Source organism: Nannobrachium achirus (assembly GCF_963921795.1).
Source record: "Nannobrachium achirus genome assembly, chromosome: 9".
NCBI lineage: Eukaryota > Metazoa > Chordata > Actinopteri > Myctophiformes > Myctophidae > Nannobrachium > Nannobrachium achirus.
In genome coordinates, this window is record NC_137818.1 from 26,398,643 (window position 1) to 26,425,940 (window position 27,298).

At 45.1% G+C, this 27,298-nt stretch overlaps 1 protein-coding gene across 1 annotated transcript in view; it reads left to right on the forward strand.

Annotated features, from left to right (window-relative positions):
* The window catches only part of prdm16 (PR domain containing 16), a gene marked incomplete at both ends in the record, with an annotated part of 284,122 nt that overhangs the window by 239,245 nt on the left and 17,579 nt on the right, over positions 1-27,298 (forward strand). The window contains 7 exons of the mRNA XM_080733337.1: positions 9,790-9,930; positions 15,946-16,048; positions 21,265-21,469; positions 22,992-23,157; positions 23,481-23,634; positions 24,241-25,918; positions 26,742-26,829. Coding sequence (XP_080589463.1) covers positions 9,790-9,930; positions 15,946-16,048; positions 21,265-21,469; positions 22,992-23,157; positions 23,481-23,634; positions 24,241-25,918; positions 26,742-26,829 — 2,535 coding nt within the window. The remainder of the gene's footprint in view (positions 1-9,789; positions 9,931-15,945; positions 16,049-21,264; positions 21,470-22,991; positions 23,158-23,480; positions 23,635-24,240; positions 25,919-26,741; positions 26,830-27,298) is intronic.

Sequence of the window (27,298 nt, forward strand, 5' to 3'; positions counted from 1 at the left end):
GAAACGCTCCAGAACTGTGAAGATCTGGGAAGGAGTTTTGTTAGCATTTCCATGATAACCAGAACCAACCTGGAATAGGGTTATAGGACAGGGCTCTTCAATATTTTCAGGCCAAGGACCCCTTAGTTGAGAGAGAGATGAAGCAGGGAGTAGGGACCTCCACAACCTTATCATAGATTCCATATAGTTTCATCGTTTGACAGCACGACCATCAGTATATTTTGGATTCATGTTAATGTGGGTTTTCAGATATTTAACCACTTGAACCGTCAATACTTAATAAACTTGACCTTTCACTGTCTGCTCTTTTCCCCCTCCAAAGCTCTTTGCCAAAAATAGCCGATCTACAAGCTCACTTGTAGATCTGCTATTTTTGGCTAAAGTTCTCAGAATATGGACGCTAGGGTTCAAGTGGTAAAAAAAAAGGGGGGGGGGGGACAAAAACACAAAGATTTGGAGGACCCCCTGTAGTAACTATGAGGAGCCCCTAGGGGTCCCGGACCCCCTGTTGAAGACCCCTGGGTTAGGATCCAGAACCAGAGGAACCGGATCCAACATTGAGGTGACTCGTTTAAAACTCGCATTCATTCAAACAAAGAGAATATTCAATGGAAACATTCACTGGCTGCATAAAACAGGTGGCAGTGAAGAAACTGCATAGCCATATTTCGGTGGGACCTCGTTGGTTTTTTTTCTCCATTGTGCAGATGGTGGTTTTCACTCCTTACAGTGAAAAGGTTTTTCTCCAGTGTGGATACGCTGGTGAATCTTCAGTGCATCTAACCGACTGAAACTCTTGTCACACTCTTTACAGTGATAAGGTTTTTCTCCAGTGTGGATATGCTGGTGAATCTTCAGTGCATCTAACTGACTGAAACTCTTGTCACACTCTTTACAGTGATAAGGTTTTTCTCCAGTGTGGATACGCTGGTGAATCTTCAGTGCATCTAACCGACTGAAACTCTTGTCACACTCTTTGCAGTGAAAAGGTTTTTCTCCAGTGTGGATACGCTGGTGTGTGATCAGTGTATTTAACCGACTAAAACTCCTGTCACACTGTTTACAGACAAAAGGTTTTTCTCCAGTGTGCATACGCTGGTGTGTCTTCAGGTCTAAGTGATTGAAACTCTTGTCACACTGTGTACAATAGAAAGGTTTTTCTCCAGTGTGGATACGCTGGTGACTCTTCAGTGCATCTAACCGACTAAAACTCCTGTCACACTGTTTACAAATGAAGGGTTTTTCTCCAGTGTGGCTACGCAGGTGTCTCTTCAGTGATAATAACAGACTGAAACTCCTGTCACACTGTTTACAAGAGAAAGGGGTTTCTCCAGTGTGGATAGGCTGGTGTGCCTTCAGGTGACTTAACCGACTGAAACTCTTGTCACACTCTTTACAGTGAAAAGGTTTTTCTCCGGTGTGGATTCGCTGGTGTCTCTTCAGGAGACCTAACAGACTGAAACTCTTGTCACACTCTTTACAGTGAAAAGGTTTTTCTCTGGTGTGGATAGGCTGATGTGCCTTCAGGTAACTTGACCGACTGAAACTCCTGTCACACTCTTTACAGTGAAAAGGTTTTTCTCCTGTGTGGATATGCTGGTGAATCTTCAGTGTATCTGACCGACTAAAACTCCTGTCACACTGTTTACAGATGTGAGTTTTCTTATAGGTCAGCTGATGTGTCTTCACTTCTCCTGGTTGAGTTAAAGTCTTGGTAACCTTTTGAAGACTGTAATATTTCGGTTCGTCTGTGTCTCCTTGTTCCTGGCTGGTTACAATTCTGGTTATTTGCTGGAAGGATTCTGAGGGGACAGACCGAGGGGATCTGTCCAAATGCCCATAGCATTTGGCAGTAGAGGTTGTCATGGCTCGATTGAGATCTGAAGTATGTGTCTTCCTGGAGTGGCGGTTCGTCATCAAATCTGCATCTATCCACCTGTTTCCGCGGGAGTTTACTGGAGATTATTTGGACCTGTTTGCACCACACTTCCGGTTTAACAGCAGACATACAAGCTCACGTCGCGTCGCAGATGCAACCTGTTGTGAGCTTGTAAATCACACTCGGCTGCGGCGCCGGAAGCTCGGTACAGCGCCTGCGCAATGCACTATGGGGCGTTGGAAACTCGTGGATACAAGGACAGTGATAGAGTTTGGACAACTTATCCGCCTTCTCAATCCCCACGTTTTCTACCTCCTTCTCTCACGACACTGAGTAAGAACAACGAATGCCATGGTCTCTGTGGAATGTGGTGGAATTCAAAGATATTCTCAGAATCTTATACATGCTGAACAGAGCTCTGGTCTGACCTCACTCACAACACACCCGGTTGCTATGTATGCCTGACAACACCGATGTGCGCAGGCTGCCGGCCCTCCATTTTTGGGCAAGAGTGATGTCATCAATATGACATCACCAACAGAATGGAAGAGATCATAATGGAAGAGATCCATGTACATACCACTCCGTAATTAGACCCAGTTTATGTATTACTAGTAAGACGCCTCAGGGCGACATGCGACATGCGGGCGAGGATGCACCAATTTTTGGCCATCTGGCCAGTGATGTATAACGGACCAGTTACACATATATGGACACCCCTGGTACCCATATATGGAGATCCATGTACTGTATATGGTACATCCCTTTTAAGCCCATACATGGAGATCCCTGTCTGAACCACCACATATATGGGCTGTCTTCCTCCATATATGGGCATTCCCATATGAAGTCCTGTTAGATATGGGCTTAATATTGATGTCATCAGGGATCTTCATATGGACATAAAAGGGATTATGTTAGAGTGGTTCCCATGACATCACAACATACAATCCCTTTTATGCCCATACATGGAGATCCCTATCTGAACCAGCCACACAGATATGGGCCATGTCTTGGCCATCTGGCCAGTGATGTACGTCGATGATGTCAGGGATCTTCATATATGGGCATAAAAGGGATTCTGGGGAATACCCATATATGGACTTTTTCTTTTTTTTTTCTTTTTTTTTTGGGTGATGTCACCTGTGATATCATCTGTGATGTCACAGTGATATGTCAAGGGAACCACAGTCTCAGGCGTGATCTACATACAGACAGAGATACGCAGAGAAGGTGTACCGGTTTTCATAGTAGCTTGCTGGTCAACAGATTGTCAGCCAGCTAGCCGCCACAGTATGCCAATTCTTGAGCGGTGCAAACCGGTCCTACGTTTCACTTTGTGTGTGTCAGCAAAAGAAATAGACAAAAAACATTAGCATAGATCTCCGCTCAGGGCTGTCGCACCAAATTCTGTGCACTGGGTGCCCTGCGGGCCCCCCATGAATGTTCTTCATAGGGGGGAGGGGGTTTAACCCATTTAGACTGGGAACGCATTATTTTGTGCTTTAACTATAGAGAAATAGCAGATATACATATATTTCAAATCCTTCTAAGGTGTTTTGAAAAACCTATGTTTCTATGTCAGTGGTGCTCAAACTTTTTCACGTGAAGGACCCCCAAAATGATTTGTATTTGATTTGTTTGGGGGGTTGAGAACCACTGTCGCAGAAAATGGAGACGAAACAAAAATCATAAAAACGTGAAAATGTGAGTGCTTGAGACCTCAAGCATTCATACGTCTCACATCCTGTAAAGCCCACCCTCTATACAGCATATCTCCAATTCACATCAGAAAAATCACAATCAGCTCGCCACATTGAGCTGCCACTTCCATTTTCTCCCCCCTCCGTCAAACAGAATATAATATGTACCTTGTCAGACTCACCGGTCCCTCTTCCCGCTACAAGTGACTTTTTTTTCGCAGCTAATTCATTCAACCCTCGTGTACCACACACATCCGTCAGATAGAAGCACAGCGGTGGAGTAGAGGCCTGCCGAGACATCCATTAAAGGTTCCTTGCTGTCAAAGGTTCCCCTTTGTGTTGTGAGGAACGATATAAGTGTCGCGCTCTTATCAGCGCTTCCCGCCGAGTCAGAGCCCTGCATCCTGTCCACTCCGAGTAGCTTCTATTCCTCGTTCTATTCTTTAAAAAAGAAAAGAAAAAACTCTGCATGTCGTCGTTGTCGGGTGGAAACCTCGTATCTCCAAGTTTCAAATGTGTACGTTCTTTCGCAAAGTAAAGCCCTGCTTCATCGTACAAGGCCGTCGCACAAAAGGTCACGATTTACTATATTATCACGATAATCAAAACTATTATCCTGGGGCGAAACATTTGCCAAAAAATAGCAGATCTACAAGCTCACAACGCGTCACGTTGTGACGCGTTGTGAGCTTGTAGATCTGCTATTTTTTGGCCAAGACATTTGATAGAGAGTGAAAGAAAGACTTTATCAAGTACGTACAGTATATTTTAAGTACCTTTTACCAATTATAGAGGGTTTAAGTGGTACCGGATATGCAGCTCTGCAAATAAAAGGTGATCCCAGTGCATGACGGAGGACGATATCACGATAAATCTTATCTCCGCGATACGATTGTAGTAAATGTTTTTTATCGCGATAAACGATAATATCGCGTAACGTCCCATCCCTAGTGTGATCCGCTTCTCTTTGTTGAAAACCTCTTCGCAACGCGCATGGAGCTGATGATGATAACTTCCAGCCACGGCCCCCCTGGCCCCCCTTCAACCCCCCCACCCACCCATGTGACGCATGTGAGGAGGAGAGGGGGGGAGGAGGGGGGAGAGAAAAAAAAAAGGTAAATAAACAAACAATCAGCCGTGGGCTTGTTCTGGGTCTCCCTCTCTGTTGCACCTCGTTTGAGGTGCTATAAATCAGACGTCCGCCTGGAGACAGGGTGTTTGCAGACAATACACACACACACACACACACACACACACACACACACACACACACACACGCACACACACACGCACATGCACATGCTGCTCGTTAAGGTCATGATCAGACCCTTGCCATAGGTGTGTGTTTGGGGAAGGGCAGGATGCATGTGTGTGTGTGTGCGTGCCTGCATGTGTGTGTGTGCATGTGTGCATGCGCGCACGCGCGCGTGATCACTCCCACGTACAGCTCATGATCAGTGTGCGCGCCACTACTACTACTAGTACTACTACAACACTTCCATGTTTTGTGAGTATGTGCAGAACTGCCCCCCAACCCCCCCGCCGCCCTCCCACACACGCGCGCGCGCGCACACACACACACACACACACACACACACACACACACACACACACACACACACACACACACACACACTCATGCATACACACACACACACACACACACACACACACACACACACACACTCATGCATACACACACACACACACACACACACACACACACACACACACGCACGCACACGCACACGCACACGCACACGCACACGCACACGCACACACACACACACACCTCGCCTCCACCTGGACCTGAGCTTTTCTCCATCTGTTCATAAAACATGTACTCTACCTGTCGGAGCTCCCCGCCGGCCAGTGACAAGTGCTCTCTGACTCCACCGCCTGCACAAGAAATTGTTTGGGCGGAGGGTGCGTGCGCCTGTGTGTGTGTGTGTGTGTGTTTGCGTGCGTGCATGCGTGCGTGCGTGCGTGCGTGCGTGTGTGTGTGTGTGTGTGTGTGAGAGTGTGTGGTTGAGGGGTGTATGCCTGGTTAGTTTTCAGTGACTGTTTTCACACATAAACTAAAGGCCTGGACTCTATCAGGGCTGAGTGTGCAAGGTATAAACTGGGAGCAGAGGCCAGTAGCTGGTGGAGCTACGACTTTTACTGCGCCATAGAAAAAGACTCATTTGTGTTGTGTGTCTGCTCTGCGTACGGAGCATCTCTAAAAGTTGACAGTTCGCAGTGTAGAGCAGGGGGTCTTCAACGTTTTCAGGCCAAGGACCCCTTAGTTGAGAGAGGGATGAAGCAGGGACCCCCACAACCTTTTCAGAGATTCCGTATAGTTTCATCGTTTGACAGTCACAGACTCACAGCACAATCATCAGTGTATTTTGGATTCATGTCAATTTGTGTTTTCAGATATTTAACCACCTGAGCCGTCATTACCTAATAAACTTCAGCTTTTACTCTGTACTTAGTCTGCACTTTTTCCCCTCTACACCAAACCTCTTTGCCCGAAAATAGCCGATCTACAACCTCACAACGCCTCGCAGCGCGAGTCGTTGTGAGCTTGTAGATCTGCTATTTTTGGCTAAAGTTCTCAGGATATGGACGCTAGGGTTCAAGTGGCTAATATAAAAGAGGAGAAAAAAAAGGTTTCCATCACACAAAGATTTGGAGGACCCCCTGTAGTGACTCTGAGGACCCCCTAGGGGCCCCGGACCCCCTGTTGAAGACCCCTGGTGTAGAGCTTCATATGGTTCGCTAATAAAATAAATTGTGATTTGTCACAGTATTTCTGTTATTCTCTTTAAAGGAAAAGGATTTGTTCAAATGTTTTGCTACCAATAGAACTGTTATGAAATAATCATGGTTTGTGGTTCATCAATCATAGTTATCATTGTCATGACCTGGAGGAACACTACTGATGATGCGTCCTAAATTAAAACCTAACCCCAGCCCCTCCCTCCCTTGCATTCATCATTCGCCACCAAGACGACACACACACACACACACACTCACGCATGTGCCCGCACAAATGAAATCAACATCTTATCCTGTGTGCTTAAACTATCCTCGTTTTAGGCATAAACTTGGCGTCTGGGTATCCCTATACTTTGAGCTATGTTATTATAGTCAAAGATCGTCAACGCGTCACCTTGTGAGCTTGTAGATTGAAGGAGAGGAGGGTTGGCCTAGCACCTTTGTCGGACAGTAGTGAACTGTGCATTTGTGGGAAGTACGTATATTATGTCAACTGCACATATACTCATTTAGCCTAGTTTCCATATTCACATGCATGAACAAACACATGCACGCACACACGCACACAGAGGACCGTCCCTTTGACACCTCTTGCCAGACCTTTTCCATATTTACTCGCCACACTTGACATTTGACACACATTCACGACAGCGCACCTTCTGCACATGCTCACACTTACAACAAGAACACAGCCATTCACATTTTTACAAGGTAAAAAGAAAAAGAAAAAGAAAAAAAAACACAGAGCCTGCCAGTACAGAAAAAGAAAACACACACACACACACACACACACGCGCACAACGAGTCACACAGCCAGTTATAGAGAGAGAGTAGGTTTTGCGAACTCCCGGGCACATCTAAAAACGTCATATGGTTTCTTGGTTCTCCTCCATCACACCTCCGCTTCCCCTTGCAAGCAGACGTTTGACTGTTATTAGGAGTGCGGGGTCCGCGCCGACCCCGGGGGTCAAAGGTGAAGCCAGCCGCGGCTGATTGGGAGTGGTAATTAGAGGGGCTGGCTGTGTCTCGGGCCCCGGCCGGTCCTTCTCCGCTCTCCAGAGAATTCACACAGGCTCAGTATCACTTCCAGCGCTGGGGAGGAAATCAGAGCCTCGTACCCCCGGCTCGCTGGAAAAGCCGACAAAACCGTGGGGTTTTTCAGCCCAGGGGTGTCGCACCAAATTCTGGGCCCTGGGTACAAGGAGGATTCACTCACATTTTGTGCTTTAGCTAGCAGATATACAAGCTTGTAGATGTGCTATTTTTTTTTAATCGTGAACATTTGTGCAAGTCTTTGAATATTTCAGGGTTTCAGGGTTTTAAAAAAAAACTATGTTTCTATGTCAGTGGTGCTCAAACCTTTTCATGTCAAGGACCCCCAAAATGATATGTATTTGGCCACGGACCCCCATCTCAAAATATATAGTTCCAGGGACCCCCCAGGCACTCTCGGTGCCGCGCTGTGAGCTTGTAGATCTGCTATTTTTCAATACTTAAATAATTAAGGCCCCTCCACCTTGGGCCCTAGTAACTCAGTCCCACTTTTCCCCCCCTTGTGACGCCCCTGGTTTCAGCTGTGTGTCCCCCCCTGCACACACACACACACACACACACACACACACACACACACACACACACACACACACACACACACACACACACACACACACACACACACACACACCTCCCTCCCCACATTCCCCCGCTACCCACTCGCAGACAAAACCAGGCACACGCGCACGCACACACGCACACATGCACACTGGAGAGCCAAATGTAGCGTAAAAGCTCTCCAAGCCTTTACATTTTCCCTGAGTACTGTGTTTGCTTTTTCAATGGTGCGCTAATGGTTTTGTGATTTTTTTTTCTGATAACCCAAACGCTTTTCTTCTTTTCTTTTGCAAACTTGAGGTCTTTTCGGTGTGTACAATTTACAAAACTCTTTGACAGACGAGCTTGAGTATTCTGCTGGCCGCTTTTTTTTTTTGTTCGTTTTTAACTTGGCAAAAACCTCAAAGATTTAATCTGGTCTATACAGTGATTTGTGTTGCAACCTCCCCCTCCAGAAACTACCCATCGTTTTGCGTCTTGTTGCACTTCAACCATCATAGCATTATTTTGCAAGTCGTGGTTTACGAATTATGTCGAGAAGAACGATGGTATATATTTTTTCTCCTGCAGCTGCAGATAAGGGCAACAGTCCTCTCCTCTCCTCTCCTCTCCTCTCCTCTCCTCTCCTCTCCTCTCCTCTCCTCTCCTCTCTCTCCCCATCACCCTTCTCCTCTCGTTCTCTGTGAGAGCGGCTAGTAACATGAGACCCGCTCTCCCGGTCTCCAGTGGGGGGCCTCGGGGTTACAAAGGGTGATCAATATGTGCCAGGGAAAGTCTTTGGACGAGTGAAAGAAGCCGCAGTTTGTCTGCTGCCCACCCCTCTCCCCCTCTCCCCCTCCTCTCTTCCCCTTCCTCCTCTTTCCCTTCGCTGTTGTAAGGAGCGGCGAGGCTGATGGCGGGCGGCGGCGGCAGTGTGTGTGTGTGTGTGTGTGTGTGTGTGTGTGTGTGTGAGAGAGCGCGCGTGTGCACGCGCACGTGGGGGGTTGCATTCAACCCACACACCAGACCCACTTCCTCTGTGTTTGCCATAGTTGAGTGACATCAAACCTCTGGCGTGGTGCACTCTGCAGTTGCTTGCCTGCCAAATAGTGGTTTGTAGAACACTCTCCTTGAGCGTAAAGTAGGGCATTTTAATCGTCTCCTTCAGAATCCTCCGCTGCTCGAGTATTGTTTTCCAAAATATGCTGCATTGTAGCGCCCGCCTTTCGACATGCCGTGTCGGAGACGTTGGCTAATGCCTGCCTAACTGACAATGTTTCTATATTTTGTCAGTGACGCAGAATGTTATGAAGTACAGTGTGATTCAGCAGCCAATGAATCCTTGAATAGTCTTTTTTTCTTTTCCTTTTTTTTTTTGCTTTAACCACTTGAACCCTATAGCATCCCTATCCTGGGGAAAATTTGGCAAAAATAGCTCACACCATGTTATGCGGTGTAAGCTTGTAGATCGGCTGTTTCTGACCAGATTAGGTTTTGAGGGAAAGAACTAGGGGCCCAAGGATACTGGTGGACCCTGGTCAATTAAGTATATATGGTTTAATCGGTTAATATTTAAATGAACCGGTCAAATTACTCTTCACGTCTGATGCTCATTTGTACTCCTTTGGAGCAGCAAATAAATTATAATATCCATTTCCACATGGGGAGTCTCTCCTGTAACCAACATCAATAGCCTATATTTGGGTAATCTTTTATTTTCTTGTATTATTATTATATATTTTTTTGTTTATTGGAAAATCATTTGAAATATTTTCAAACCATTTTAGGAAATGGAATAAAGGGATATTGTGTTTGTGAGCCACTGATGTGACGTGCGTGCTGCTCTCTCAACAGGTGGTCGATGACATGGGCAATGTCAAGTTCTCTCTGGACGCAGGGCCGGAGGCCAGCAGCGGGAGTTGGCTGAAGTACGTTCGCTCCGCCCCCTCTTTTGAGGAGCAAAACCTCGCCGTCTGTCACCTCACTGGAGACCAGGTGAGTGGCGGGAGTCCCTCCCAATCAGCTCTCAGGGATTTGGATGTTTATAGATGTTTGGATCCGTGTGTGTGTGTGTGTGTGTGTGTGTGTGTGTGTGTGTGCGTGTGCGTGTGCGTGTGCTTGTGCGTGTGTGTGTTCTAACCCTGTTTTCATAAAGTAAAGTAAATCCCTGCTTCATCATACAAGACAGTCGCACAAAACTAGTGAAAAAAGCAGATCTACAAGCACACAACGCATCGCACCGCGAGGCGTTGTGTGCTTGTAGATCTGCTATTTTCACTATTTTAAATCATATTGAAAATGATAAATACGGTTTTACACATACAAGGTTTCCACCCGACAACGACGATATGTGAGTGTGTGTGTGTGTGTGTGACTGTGTGCGCGCGCGTGTGTCAATGAATACCCATATAATAACTAATATACAGAGCACACTTTTCAGTGCCTCTCTCTCTCTCTCTCTCTGGCTGACTGTCTTGAAGGAAACCTGGGCGTAGGGTGTGGAATACTCCTGGAAATATGCCCGGGCAGTGCCCCATAAAACACCAGCTGTTTAACCAGCCCTTAACCCCATGCTGCCACAACCTAGTGTAGAAATACCGTCACACATTCCTCCTCTTCAATAGGACATGTTGGTCTGATTGCTACTTTTATACTTCACTGGTGATCACAAGACTCCCCGACTAATGAGCGTCTCTCCAGCCCTAATTGCCCCAGATCTCCATCTACGACAATTTGTCTGTGACGCCTGTGCGTGCGTTGCGCGCGTGCGCGAGCATGTCCGATAATCGCCCTGCTCTTGTTCATTTGGTCCAATCTCTGCCCACATCACATTCACACTCTTCCCGGTTCCTATAGACGCCTGTCCCTCCCCTTGTCTCTCACTCTGTCCCCTGGTCTCAATTTGCCACCTGTCAGCCTGTCACACTGAGGGGACAGGCCAGTCTATCCTTTCAGGCTTTACACATTAAAGCCCCGGCCCATGTATGGAGAGGGGGGACTCGGACCGAGCGAGGAGGGGACACGCAGGGGCCTCTCCGAGATTGACATGCAGCGTTTGACTGGCAACGCCAGCCCGCCTAATCCTTTTAAGATTTCCACCCACAGTGCCTCCTGCCACTGTCACAGAAAGTCAAAGAAAGAATCGGGAGTGCAGCTGAAAATTGCAAAGAATTATCAGAGGCCATCATGCACGTCAAGGCCCTGTGTTGCAGTTTGCTTCTCTCTGTGTGCTTTAAAGCAGGGGTCTTCAACGTTTTCAGGCCAAGGACCCCTTAGTTGAGAGAGAGATGAAGCAGGGACCCCCACAACCTTGTCATAGATTCCATATAGTTTTATTGTTTGACAGCACAATCATCAGTGTATTTTGGATTCATGTCAATTTCAGATATTTAACCACTTAAACTGTCAATACTTAATAAAGTCGACCTTTCACTCTGTACTTAGTCTGCTCTTTTTCCCCTCTACACCAAAGCTCTTTGCCGAAAATAGCCGATCTACAAGCTCACAACGCCTCGCAGCGCGAGGCGTTGTGAGCTTGTAGATCTGCTATTTTTGTCTAAAGTTCTCCGAAGCTGGTTAAGAAGAATCTGGCTAAAAAGGAGATTTTAATTTTTTCTTTCTATCACACAAAGATTTGGAGGACCCCCTGTAGTAACTCTGAGGACCCCCTGGGGGTCCCGGACCCCCTGTTGAAGACCCCTGCTTTAAAGGGCTGTTGGCTTTGCTTTAGCTTGCCCACGCAAGCCGTTGTTTAGTGCGGTGGCTCCCAGGCATGACCCTATCATTTATTTACAATCACCACACACACGCACGCACGCAGCCACTCAATGTTAAAATGCATAATTTATCCGACATTGTGCATTGTTTTTGTATTGCATGCACAATGCATGAGTTTATGGAAATATGTGCATGGCAGGCAAATTCGAATGTGTGCAGCAACCTTTTAAAAGTGAGTTGATAATTCATTTATTTTTTTAGTTATTTTTGCCATTAAAGTTGTAAGATATGAGAAAAGTCGTGGATGAGCATGAATAATTGATCAAAGTTATTGTCTTGACATATTTTTTTGCATTCATCGAAGTGTGTGTGCGTGTGTGTGACGTGCGATGTGTGTATGTATGTATGTGCGTGCGTGCATGCGTGTTTGTGTATCTTCACATGCATGTAACGCAGGTGCATTTTGTCTCTGTTGAGTGGTCAGAACTTGTGTATCTGCTACTTGTGATAATCGAGTGTGAGGCTGTAGTGTGATAGGGTGTTATATGAAGAGAAAAAACACACAAAAAGCTAGAAAACACATTGCTGTGGGGCAGAAACAATTTGTGGTATGCATTAGGCCTTTCCTAGTATAAAGTACCCCCCCCCCAGGCCGGAGTGACAGGGAGAGGCGGGGCCCAGGAGCAGTGTAACTAAGTACATTTACTCAAGACCTGAGGCCAATTCTAAAAATGCCTTCTAAATTCTAACAGTTTTCTAAATATTATTATAAAAGATATTGTGACGATGGTCATTTAGTCACACAGTGTGCTGTCTCACACACACACACACACACACACACACACACACACACACACACACACACACACACACACACACACACACACACACACTAGTCAGAATGAGAAATGGGGATGATGACAGTGACCTGCATGCATCGCGCACGCACGCACGCACGCACGCACGCACGCACGCACACACACAGAGAATCTAATTAACGAAGGATACACATTAATGCACATGCCTATGCATGCACTGACATGCACACATACGGCCACAAACAGTACACATGCAGGATACACAAAGACACACATGCACACTCGTTACGCATGCACAAACACACCTACTGTATAGCCTACACACAAATTGTCAGTTAATATCCGCACACACACATTTACAAATACGGAAATGGCTTTAAGAAATTTGGTGATGAGTGAAATACTAGAGGATCTAGTATAGAGCCATGGGTGACACCAGTCACCTATTATAGGTTTAAGGTTAGCAGTTATAAAGCCCATTATGTTTGGAATTTACGGACACTTCAACATGTTTTTCTTTATTGGAAATTAATTTAAAAAACGAGTGATGGTATTTATTTTTAACTATCAAAAATGTGTTAAATCTGAGTGAATTTTGCTCTGTATAAATGTAGCAGTCTGCAAGGTTTATAATAGGCTAGGTTGTTTAAATAAGAAAATATAGGCTACCAATAATATCCATTTGGATCAGATAAAACAGTTGTTTTATTTACTGAACATTTTATAGGCCTCTATTTCTACAAAATGATTAATTTCGTTAGTGCCCAGTGTTGTTTGTAAATAATGCGTTTTTACTGAACCTGTTACATATTGTAGGCCTACTGTTGATTCACAAATGGATTGAAAATCAGGCCTGTATTATAATAGGCCAATATGTTTGTTTCAGAAGGAAAGCAAAAAGAGACATTTATGCTTCAAAAGGTGTATTTTTGTCAGCTGGTTTGATGGCATAATTTTTGACCGTAATTTCCTTAATTGTTTACATCCTTGGCACAAATGTTTTAAAGGCTCTGCGTATAGATTACACGTGTTGTATAGCCTGCAAACTGACATCTGCTGAAAGATAACAAGTTGAAAGCAGGTGTTTGGCTTGTGTGTTTGTCCAATAACCTGAACCACATTGATGCTCAGCCTCAGCGTTTGTTCTAAGCCTTTTAAAAAAAGAAAATTCAACCTGCGCTCGACGTCCAGCCAGTGTGTGTGTGTGTGTGTGTGTGTGTGTGTGTGCGTGCGTGCGTGCGCGTGCGCTGTTTTCACCTTATTGTGTTCGCGCGCATCTCTGCGAGTCTTTTCAGGCCGGCCGCGCTTTATCCATTATTTGCATCAATAATAGATTTATCTATATCGCGGCCCCCCAAAGCGGTGCGCGCCGCGGCGGACGCAGGGAGCGGAGATGCGGGGAGGGGTCTGGCTCTGCCTCGGTGAGATCCCTCAAATCCTTTTGGCTGGAGATAAGAAGAGGAGGAGTGGCCCGACGGTTAACGACAGAGAGCTCCGCTCCGAGGGGGCAACAGGGAATCACTAATGAGAGGCAGAGAGAGAAAGCCTCATCATCATCAAAGACACGGTGTGACTAGAGACTAGACTAGACTATAGAGCGTGCCGGGGCTCCTCTCCTCCTCCAGCCTGCTAACAGCCTGCCTGTGGCCGCTCCGCGACCTCCTCTCCTCGGCCCGGGCCGCTCCACACTGCCGCTCCACACTGCCGCTCCTCTCCGCTCCGCTCCCCTCCTCCGCACGGTAGCAGCTTTTACTATGGGCTGTGTCGCCAACTCCAGCGGGACTGACGCGCTACTGCAGCTGGAGGCTCTCCGAAGCGCCGCGCAACTTTCCCAACTCTTCCGACTCACGGAGAAAAGAAAGGTCAGGTCGAACAAATACAAGTTATGAAAGAAAGAAAGCTGCGCGACGAGGCATAGGCTGCTACTTGTTGTTATTACGCTGTTATTGATTGGATAATATCCTACTGCTGCAGTAGCTAATATGCATTAGTTATTATCCTAATAATATAGGCGAATAATATTAAATTATGAGGCTAGTGTTGTTGTTGTTATTATTATTATTAATAATAAGTATTCTTCTTCTTCTTAATAAATGTGTTGATTGTGGGACTTTTTGATAAATATGGCATTGTGGTGTTTGTCTGCAAAGGCCAGCTGCTGGATTGACGAACCGTGTGTGTGTGTGTGTGTGTGTGTGTGTGTGTGTGTGTGTGTGTGTGTGTGTGTGTGTGTGTGTGTGTGTGTGTGTGTGTGTGTGTGTGTATGTGTGTGTGTGTGTGTGTGTGTGGCTTTACCTTGTGTAGTGAACGAACGGCTTGGTACAGTGCGCCCCCAAGTGTCCTGAGATGGCATAGCAATTACATTCTGACGGCAGTAGGCCTTTTCATATTTTTATAGTATCATCATTACGCTCTTGGTTTCGTATTTACTCTTTAAATTGTTAACCCCTTGATTTAATTTTCTAGGCTGTATTTGTTTCCATCTAAATCTAGTCTATAGGATTATTTGACGAATTCAGTGGCAGAATCATGCTGTGTAGTGTCTCACATATTGCCACTATCTCAATTTTCCTCATCTGTATGAAAGCATACGATCAGCGGCGTCAGTTCAGAAAAAGCTAAGGTATGGTAACATGACTGGTGTCTTGCACGCGCGCCCTCGCGCGCGTGCAAGACACCAGTCATGTTGCCATACCTTAGCAACAGGCCCGGTTACAGTACATTTTATTATTTTCCCCTGTAGCCAAGGTATGGCAGCTGCCATAGCTTGCCATACCCAATTGACGCCTCTGCATACGATGCAATGCAATGGACATGCATGTCCGCTGCGTAGGCCTGTACAATTCACACACGTCGAATTACATTACACGGAAAGCACACCCATCGTCCATATGCAAACCACCTGGATCCAGAATTATCCGACTTTTACCTGATGTTTTACTCATGTCATGTGGGTTGTAAATAAAGGCAAATAGAGTACTTATGTTGTATTTCGTTTGATGGACGGTTTTTCTTTGCGAAACGGTAGGCCTGTGGGCTAGCATGCAGGCACATCATTTATTTGTTCCTGTTCTCAGACGTTTTGAAGAATAGCCTATCACACTTATAATAATAATAATTATTAATATTATTTATTTATGTATTTGTATTATTTTTTGAGTGGGGATTATACATAATATAGGCTATAGTAAATGTATCAAATGGTTAGTAATATCGCATTGCTGACTTGATATGCAGAGATATGATAAATAATCAAATAGCTCTAAATGTGTTAATTATTTGCAATAATTAGCCTAATATATCTGATATTATATGTTAATAATGTGAATAATTTACGACCAAATTATGTACAATTTGTCTGCAGGCCTACTATATCATAATGAAACAACAGAATATGATTTTAAATTACATATAGGCCTAGTGAATGATATGTACTTTAGTTGAATAAAAGCGTGATGTTTCTCTATATTCTCAGATCTATTATAAAGCTGTTCGGGACATTGAAGTAGGGGAGGAGCTGTTACTGTACATGAAGGACGGACTGTTCCCAGAGGGGTCCATGGCTCCCAACCTGGAAGGTAAGATTAATGCGCATCATTAGCGCACATTTTAAACAAACTCCAACCAACATCCTGCGTTGCTTTCCTCTAGTCTACACTCTGCCCCGCACGCCCGGTTAAGGTGACTCAAAATTAAAAGTAAAATACAATCTTAATCTTAATCTATGTAGTCTATTTAAAGATGAAGATGGCGATTCAAGATTCAATTCATTTTTTGAAATAACCCGTTTCAATAGCCTACTATTGTTTGTGTGTTAGGCCTATTCTATTAAGGAACATGCCTGAGCTGTTCTGACTTTGTTTAATGGCGCATTAAAACACTATTAGAACAGATTTTTGTTTGTTTAAATAGAATAAAATCTATGCAGGCTTCTCTAAAAAAAAAAAAAACAGTTGGTGAATCTAATGAGTGAACTGTGTGCACGTCCAAACTCCCGTGCCATTTGAAAGGAATTGTAGGCTACACGCTGACGCTGTGCGTACATGAATCCACAAAGGCCTAATAGGCCTGCCCTAGACCTTTGACGCAAGTTATTAAAAATCAGTTTAAAATATTTGGTGTGGTGGCACTACACCGATTTATTTTATTCGACCAATTTTACTGTGCCCAGTGCACAGTGCACACACATGCCCAGCCCTGCCCATTCTATAACCTACCTAATGCGTCACGTTCTGTTATTTAGCCTATTCTCTCCCCCTTTGAGTAGAGTAACCCAAGACTGCACTTCGTCCCACCTTTCAACCGATGTCGTCGCGGTCATTCCCCGCTGCGTCCATGATACAGCCTGGCTTATGTCCAAACACGTGATGGCCATGATTGCTTGACGTCAAGTTCGATATGGGGCCTATCTTTCAAATTCGCGGAGGGGCAAACACATCGAGATCGAGCCCTCATAATATCTTACGTTTAGTAGCCTAGGCCTAGTGTTAGCCATGCAGGTAACAATTGTTTTGTTCTTCCAATCTTTCTTGGGCGACGGAAGAAGGGGGGGGAAGAAAGAAAGGATTACATTCTGTCATAAAAAAACATGTTCGTCAGACGTTTTGTAATACACAAAAGGTTGTTTAATACCGTAGCCCCGCTCTGCTCAGATCTCTCTGCCAAAGGCACACACAGAGGAGCGAATGAAATGAAAAGGGGCGAAAACCGGAGAAATGTTTGAAAAGAAACAGACAGTGTGAATGACAGAGAGAGGATGAGGCATGAGAGCGCAGAACGGCCGGTCCGGTGCGCGTTTTCGCTTTCTTTTTTTCCAGGGTAGCCTACTCTGTGTTTGACTGTCTGCGGAGGTGAGTGTAGGCTAGTGTTAACCTCTCCTCATAGCGGAGGGAGAGGTTCAGTGGCGTCAGTTGAGCAAAAGCTAAGCAGCAACAGGCACGATGAAAAGTACATTTTATTATTTCCCCCTGTAGCCAAGCCAAGGTATGGCAGCTGCCATAGCTTGCCATACCCAATTGACGCCTCTGGAGAGTTTCCGAAAGAGCGCTAGCCTGTATACTTGCGAATCTCGTCTCTCGTCTTGGTGCGCGATTCTGTCTCTGACTGGCAGTGGTGGATAAAGTAAAGTAAAAATATCAGTAGAAATTGGCCTATAGCCTATCATTAGAAACAGGCCTATTCTGTTTGTTTGTTTGTTTGTTTGTTTGATTGATTGTTTGTTTGATTGATTGATTGATTGATTGATTGATTGATTGAAAAGTGTATTGGCAGTCTGCAATAGAAAAAAGTACAGTTTCATGACAGCACAAATCACTGGTACAAGGTCAACTAAAAGGAGATCCTAGTAAGCTTTGCGGCTTATTTACACAGGAACCACTTTATGTATCTCATTCTCATCTCATTGAAAGACAGACGGAAAAAAACTATGTTAGAAGTAAAAGTAAATGAATTCAACATTTACTTGAGTAAAAGTATAAAGGTAGGCCTATTGGCATCAAAATGTACCTAAAGTGTAGAAAGTACTGATTATGCAGAATGTCCCATGCATTTCACAAATGTATAAAGAAATGGTGAAAATAGCAGATGTAGGCTATAGGGCTGAAGTGGTTCATGTATGTTTTGTAATAATAATCAATCTACAAAGTAACTAGTAACTAAAGTTTTCAAATAATTGCAGTGGAGTAAAATAATAATATTTTGCATCCGAGATAGTGGATAGCCTAGTGGAGTAGACGTAAAATTGGAATAGGAAATACTCAAGTAAAGTACAAACACCTAAAAATTGTACTCGAGTATATAGGATACTACCGTACTTAAGTAAATGCACTTAGTTACTTTACCCCAGTGTCTCTCTCTGACTGGGGAATACATGCTGTTGTTGTGTGCGTCTCCGTGTCTGTGTGAGAGCTGGCTGAGAGTGGGAGCTTGGCAGCGCAGCCCTCCTCTCTCCGTCTGGCGGCTTATCGGAGCTGGAATTCGGAGTTGAGGACTTGAGGAGTCCCCCGAGACCTCACCCATGCTCCCAGATTAGCCGCTAAACTGCACATAATTGTACTCCCCTTCTTCTCCCAGAGTGCTATTAGTCTCCCATTTATGAGCAGGCTAGCCCATCCCCCCAACAAACGCAGACAGAATAAAATAAAGTAGAATAAAAACAGGCGCGCACGCATCATGCATGCCATGCCATGCCATGCCATGTGCACGTGCGCTTTATTTATTGCTTTCTTTTATGGCAGTGGTCTTTAACGTTTTCAGGGCAAGGACCCCTTAGTTGAGAGAGAGATGAAGCAGGGACCCCCACAACCTGTTCATAGATTTCATGGTTTGACAGCACAATCATCAGTGTATTTTTCCCCTCTACACCAAACCTCTTTGCCCAAAATAGCCGATCTACAAGCTCACAACGCCTCACAGTGCGAGGCATTGTGAGTTTGTATATAATGCTATTTTTGGCTAAAGTTCTCAGAATATGGACAATAGGGTTCAAGTGCATGCATATAAAAAAGGGGAAAAAAGTTTCCATCACACAAAGATTTGGAGGACCCCCTGTAGTAACTCTGAGGACCCCCCGTTGAAGACCTCTGTTTTATGGGCTTCAAGCTTTAGACACACATAGCCTAAACACACGTTGGTGCACACAGAGGTTTCATGTCTTTGCTTCAAATTGTTCTGCTATATAGAAATACAAAGATACATTATTCAGTAATGCAAAACAGTGATCTTTGCTGTACAAATAGATCGGCCTGTTGAGCTTGCCTTTACACAGTATTCAAGTTAAAACTGTTTTACACTCACTGCAAAAACAACAAAGATATAACATTTATGTTAGATGGATAGATCTGCAATAACTTTCTAAACAGACTTTTGTTTGCTTTTACAAAGCAAGCATCTATAGTGACATGTGGAAAGGAACAGATTTATAAATAGGAACTTTAGAAGACGCTTTTCCCAGAATACGTTCCATCTCTCTAAAGGTGACGCAAAAGATATATCTGGGTGTTGAGTTATTTTACTGTAGTTCTGGAGTGGAACAAAACCAACCCTTTCTCAGCAAAACACTCATTCTCAATGAATTATGTGCCCACCAGTGTCAGCGTGCAAGGACAGTTAGCTTAGTGCTTAGAGCAGGGGTCTTCAGCAGGGGGACCGGGACCACTAGGGGGTCCTCAGAGTTACTACAGGGGAGCCACCAAATCTTAGTGTTACATTAACCACTTGAACCCTAGCATCCCTATTCTGAGTGGAACATTAGCCAAAATAGCAGATCGAGGCGTTGTAAGCTTGTAGCTATTTTTGGCAAAGAGGTTAGTAGAGAGAAAAGAAGAGCAAACTAAGTATTTGACGGTTCAGTGGTTAAATGTCTGAAAATACACATTACTCCAAGTGCTGTCAAAAAGTCTAAGCTGTCTAAGAAATCTATGAACATAACACAATTTTAGTGTAGTGGGGGTCCCTGCTTCATCTCTCTCTCAGCTAAGGGGTCCTTAACCTGAAAACATTGAAGACCCCTGGTTTAGAGTTATAGCTTAGAGTTGGTGAGTACTGGACCATTGACCAGTATCCACGTCCCCAATGTCAGACACATCAATGTTACTAATGCCCCATTAATGCCGCCGAGAAGTTCCAGCTGCGTAAACGGTCACGTGCCGTAGAAAACAGGTGAGCCATGCACTGTAGGTCATTTTGGATGAACTAATTTAGCCAGTGCACCGAAATGATGGATGGGTGCACAAGGGTGTGTTGGGAGACCCGAGGGGACAGGTCGTGCATTGGCAGAGGGGGTACAGCAGAGTTGATGGTGAAATCACCACAGGCATGGCGCCACTTTGCCCCTGCTTATTTCTATTCCTCACGGCTCATTCCTTTTGGAAAATGTTCACACAAACAGTTGGACATACAGGCACACGCACGCACACACACAAACACACACACGCACACGCACAAACACTCCGGTGGGCTTTCCCCTTGAACTGTTATACTTGGCAAGGAACTCAGGAACTTGCCATTGAAAAAGCTGTCTGAGTTTTTATGCATTTGACCTTGGTGGTGAGAAGTATTGTAAAAGGTTATCGCCGTGGAAAGGGAAGACCAACCCCTATTGTTTCCCCCTTGTGTGCTATTACACCTCAGTTCCAGTCACCACCACTGCTGGCCTTAACAAGCAATTAGCCCTGTTAACGAAGGCTACACTTTACTGCTAATTGATTTCCATTTTACGCAAATGCCAATTGGAGGATTGTTGCTTTTAACGTCTGAACAAGTGCAGGTCTCTGATTAGTTGTAACTAACACAGAGAGAGGTAAATAACTCTGATAGATTTCTGCTGTTTGGCATCAGAGCTCAACAGTTGATTTTATTTGCGATGGGATACTTGGATCTGTTTCCTCGGTTCAGGGGAACACCGAACGCCACAAAGATTTAAAGAATTAACGACATGGCACAACGACATGGCACACAGCGCGGCATTCGGTGCCGCTCTGTGTGCTCGAACATTTTGCGAGCTTGAACATTTTTAAATAATATGTATTTGGCTACGGACCCTGATCTCAAAATATTTAGTTCCAGGGACCCCCAGAAGCAAAATTTTAGTTACAAATGTAACCCTAACCCTGCTTAAAAATACATATATGATTTGCACACATTTTCACGACTTTTCAGCGCAGACTTTTCAGCTGTGAGCTTGTATATCTGGTATTTTTCAATAGCTAAAGTATAAAATAATTAAGGCCTTGGGCCCTAGTAACTCAGTCCCACTCTCCCCCCACCCCCCCTTGTGACGCCCCTGTGTGTGCAGATGAGCCGATGTATCGCTGTGAAGACTGTGACGAGCTGTTCCCCTCGGCGCTGGAGCTCCGCAGGCACCAGAAGTACTCCTGCTCCAGCGCCGGCTCCATCTTCGACACGCTCAGCGAGGACTTCAAGCAGGAGCGAGAGGACAGCGCAGACGAGCCCGTCCACGAGTGTAAAGACTGTGAGAAGATATTCCCCAATGAGTACAGGTACCACCGCACAGTTGTTCTCACTAGGGCATTCACGAATAGTGATTTTTAGTATTCGAATTATTCAACCTCAAAGTAGTCGAATAGTCGAATATTCGACAGGACTGGCCAAACTGTAAAATTATAAGCAAGAGGCGAACATTGTGAAAATAGCCTCACGTTGCGAGGCGTTGTGAGCATGTAGATCTGCTATTTTCACAATATTTATCTGCGGAACCGAGTCACATTAAATGTAATACCTACAATTCCAAGTGCTTGTCAGGGTGGGGGTCCCCAGTTAAAATATGTTTATTTTGGGGGTCACGGAGTAAAAAGGTTTGAGAACCATTGACAACTCATTCTTATGACTTCCTATCTAGCCAAGCTTTATAAATTATATATTTTTTAAAGAAGAAAAAAAAAACGGGAAAAAAACCCCGAATATTCGACTTCGGTGAACAACGTCCAATAGTGACTTTGATATTCGAATATTCTAATATTAGAATATTTGGTGAATGCCCTAGTTCTCACATGTCTTTCGTTTTGAGGACACCCTCTGTTTGGTATGCATTAGATCAGTGGTTCTCAACCTTTTCAGGCCACGACCACCAAAATAATCACATTTTAACTGGGGACCCCCCCCCCCACCCTGATGAGCACTAAGAGTTGAGGCATTACTTTTTGTTTAACACAGTTCTATTGTGAAGGCGTGAAGGTTGCGAGGCGTTGTGAGAAAATGTAGATCTGCTATTTTCACAATTTCTGTCTTGACAATTTGGCCAATGTTTTATTTGTCATTTTAGAGGTATTAAAAAGTCCTTAAATTGTCACTTTAGAAATGCTCAGGTACCCTCTACACTTAAACGTTGTTTGTTTCTTTACTGTGAAAGCAAAGTTTCACATTAAGCTATTCATCTAGGGACCCCCCAAAATAATTTGGGGTCCCCCCTGGGGGTCCCGACCCACAGGTTGAGAACCACTGCATTAGATCATGGACCCCCATAACTCTTGAGTGTGTAAATGGAACCAAATAGTTGTATTTCTACGCTCACTGAGTTACAGACTATTTGGGGGTCCATGGTCCATTTGATTCTTAACTATCCTGAATTGTGGATAGTTCATACATTTAAATTAAATTAATTGAAATAAAAATATAACATATCGTTGTTGTCGGGTGGAAACCTTGTATGTCCAAAACCATTTGTTTTGTATTTGTCATTTAAAAAAATGATTTACTAGTGAAAATAGCAGATCTACAAGCACACAACGCCTTGCGGTGCGAGGCCTTGTGTGCTTGTAGATCTGCTATTTTCACTAGTTTTGTGCGACAGCCTTGTATGATGAAACAGGACCTTTACTGGAGATACGAGGTTTCTGCCCAACAGTGACGATATATGTGATATTTGGCCATTTTGTAATGCTTTCTTGCTATTTGTATTTCTGTAGTTTGACGTTTTCAAATGTATATCACTGCCGAATTTGACAGTGAACATCCTTGAACTTCAAACCTTTAAACTTTAAACCTGATGTTGTCCTCCTCCAGTCTGGGCCAACACATGATAGTGCACACGGAGGAGAGGGAGTACAAGTGTGACCAGTGTCCCAAGGCCTTCAACTGGAAGTCCAACCTCATCCGACACCAGATGTCACACGACAGCGGCAAGCGCTTTGAGTGTGAAAATTGTGATAAGGTACAGCACACCCAGCACGTAAGTTGTGCGCGCCTACCCACACACATAGGCTCTGTGTCTGCTTCAGAAATTCTGCTGGGCTTGTGCTTTTTTGGCTTCCTGCATTTGGATACTGGACAATGGATAGAGATAGGAGGCGGCAACAGCATAACCTTTTACATGGATTCTGTCATAGAAATGAAAATGCATGTTCTTTCGCCAAATGCAACCAAAAAAACGCAACGCAAAAACACATGGAGGGCAGATGATATTCAAATATGGCATCATCAAATATACAGCATATTGCGTTGGCTCATACGTTTATGCCAAGGTCTGTTGTGGTCATGCCTTTTCTCTCGCAGGTGTTCACAGATCCCAGCAACCTGCAGCGCCACATCCGCTCACAGCACGTTGGTGCGCGTGCTCACACATGCCCTGAGTGTGGCAAGACCTTTGCCACGTCCTCAGGCCTCAAGCAACATAAGCACATCCACAGTAGCGTCAAGCCCTTTATCTGTAAGTCAGAGCAATGGAAACCACGCCTCTCATTTACTCTAGATTACGTTTCTTTTGTCTCATCCAATTCCTCTCTCCCACTGCCCTCTCTATGTCCTCCACTTCCTACATTTTTTCCCCCTTTTACCTCCCCAGCATCATTTGGAACCAACCACGATAATCCAGCTATAGACATATACTATACTGTACTGTACTATAGTAACAAAAACAAATTAGTGCTTCTGTAAAACTGATATTAGATGTCATTATTCACCTTTACTGTTTGCATTTCTATATATGTATATTTCCTTTAGTTTAACCTTTGCTACAATCCAACAAAATATATGAACTACCTAATAAAGAATGAAAGTCAATAAACATTTTAGATTCTGGAATCAATGCTGTATCCTGCAAGCATGACTATAAGTAATACACATGCTATATCCAGAGAAGTGTATAAAATATACACTTCTCTCGATCCTCTTGCACTGAATAAATGACACATTTCCTGTAATGAAACTGATCACTTTCTGTCTTGAGCTACAATATTTATTTCATCATACAGTTGTCATTTTTTGTTGATTTGGCACACAGAATTCGAGACAGTGTTTAAATGGGCTTAACCAGGCCCTGGTGGGCTGTGTCCTTTTGCTCCCCCAGGCGAGGTGTGCCACAAGTCCTACACCCAGTTCTCCAACCTCTGCCGCCACAAGCGTATGCATGCTGACTGCCGTACCCAGATCAAATGCAAGGACTGTGGGCAGATGTTCAGCACTACCTCCTCCCTCAACAAGCACCGGCGCTTCTGTGAGGGCAAGAACCATTATGGCTCCCCAGCAGGGATGTTCACTCCAGGCATCCCTATGAGCTCTAGTCCCATCATGGCCAAGGCTAAGCACCACCCGCACCATCCGGGCCTCAACCACTCAGGTTTAGGGTTCACTGACTACTTCCCCTCCCGTCACCATCCTGGTTTACCCTTCTCCCCAGGACCCCACGGCTTCCCATCCCTCTCGCACGGTTTCCCGGGCATCTTCTCTCATTCACTTTACCCACGGCCACCCTTATTGCCGCCCAACCCTCTAATTAAGAGCCCCCTTGGCAGCAGCGGTCAGGAAGCGAAACTGCCTCGGAGCCCCCTAGACGTCCCCCCACTCTCTTTGGTCGGCCACCTGAACAACAGTGGGGGGAATGGCTTGAGTCAGGCAGAAGACAAAGAGAAGGAGAACAAACTGGACTTGTCTTCTGGAGAAGCCAAGGCCAAATCAAAGATGGCAGACATGTCCGATGGCAGCGACCTTGAAGACGTCAACACGACAAGCGGGACTGATTTGGACACGACGACCGGTACTGCTTCAGGCGATGGGTCTGACTTGGAAAGCGAAGGAGAAAGCGAACTGGAGCGAAGCAGCAAGCGGAGGAAACCCTCCGGGGTGGTGTCAGGTCAAGAGGGCATGCGTCCTGAAGACGCGAGCAGTGCATTGGTATCACCCATGTCCAGCTCGGGGACCCTGCCCGTCGATCGGCCCTTCATCTCCTCGGCATCATCCCAGCACTCCTTCTTTCCTCCGCCTGACGAGCAAGCACTGCCACCCAGCACCGGCAATGCCAACACCGTCACCACGGACTCCATCAAAGCCATCGCCTCCATTGCAGAGAAATACTTTGGCCCGGGTTTGATGGGTCTACATCAGGAGAAGAAGATGGGTCCACTGCCGTATCATTCCATGTTCCCCTTCCAGTTTCTGCCCAATTTCCCCCACTCCCTCTACTCCTTTGGTACCGAAAGAGGCGCCATCAACCCTAGCATGTTTTTTAAGCCTGAGCCCAAGTCACCTCGTGAGCACCTACACAAAATGGTCCCCGGTGGTCCCGGAGCTCCTGCGCCCACCGCAGAGTCGCCGTTTGACCTCACCAACAAGGCCAAGGAGATCAAGCTGGCTCCACCAACTCCAACCAAGCCATCACACCCCAACAACAGCAGTGGGAGCAGTAGTGGGCCCCTGTCAGTATCTGGCAGCGAGGAGCAGCCTCTGGACCTCAGCATTGGCGGTCGGAGCCGGGGTGGTCATAACGGCGTGGCCTCTGAGCCACACAACCGCAAGCACCACAACTTTGGGGCTGGGAAGGGTATTCACCTCAAAGAGGAACCCCCTGCTAGTGTCAACCCACATCCACATCCACATCTACAGTCCCTGCACCAGGCCAGCATGACCCAGCACCAGCAAGCTCTGGCCCAGCCACCCCAGCAGCCACCCTTGCACTACGCCAAGCCCTCGGCCTTCTTCATGGACCCCATATACAGGTATTTCAGCCCCGAGTAGACTAGAATAATGTCACTCGACAAGGTCACCCGTTTTTCATTTATTTTAATCTATCTGCATCTATCTATAGTTGAATTCATGACTATCCAACTGTTACAAAGTGAATATGTATGGAATATATCAATAGGAATCATTAATGCTTGTGTGAATTTGAGGATGTAGAGCAGTGGTTCTCAAAGTTGGGTCTGGGTCTTTGGAGGGGTTGCAGGGGGTCCCCAGCTAAATGTGTTAATACAGCATCACAATCATTTTAACAGCAGATCTACAATGTACATCTGCTATTTTAAAGGAGTAGTTCACCCACAAAATGACTTTTTTTCTATTGATTAGTCACACTATGGAGATATTTACTTGACCCTTTACCCTAAATTGACCACCATTGATTCTGACCCAAATGCATTTGGGTCCCCACCCAGGGCCTTATTTGGGTCCCCATCCAGGCCCATGCATTTGAGTCCCCATCCAGAATCAATGGGGGTAAATTTACTATAATCTATTTTTTTTCCTTTGGAATGCGATGAATAAAAAAAGATATTATTGAACTCAAGTCTCCATGGTGTGACTAATCAATAGAAAAAATTACATTTTGGGGGTGAACTACTCCCTTAACACATATCTTCTCCCGTGGGGGCTCCTGGCACAAAACATGTTCAGATGTTTAAATAGTAAATACACATACATTTGGAGGTCCTTGACATGATAAGGTTTGAGAACCACTGATGGTAGAAGAGGATGCCTTTAAATGTGAGGCTGACGTTGAGCTCTGACCTTGGTACGTAACCCTTTTCCTGGGTGTTGGTCCAGCAGGGTGGAGAAGAGGAAGCTGCTTGACCCTGTAGGAGCTCTGAAAGAGAAGTTCCTCAGGCCCTCCCCACTGCTGTTCCACCCACAGGTAGGAGCACACACACACACACACACACACACACACACACACACACACACACGCACACACGCACACACGCACACACACACACACACACACACACACACACACACACACTAGGGATAGGACGTTATGAACATTTCGATTATTGAGACAAAATAAAATCGCAATTTACGATGTTATCGCAATAATCAAAATCCATTATCCTGGGGCGGAACATTTGCCAAATCATATTTTTTGGCAAAGACTTTTGATAGAGAGTGAAAAAAGACTGTATCAAGTATGTAGCCTATACCTTTTACCAATTATAGAGGGTTTAAGTGGTACCGGATATGCAGCGTGGCAAATAAAAGGTGAATTGATCAGAGTGCATGACTTAGGACGATATCACAAGCATTTAAATCTCCACGATACAATTATCGTGAGTGTTTTTTTTATCACGATAAGCGATTATATCGCCTATCGTCCCATCCCTAAC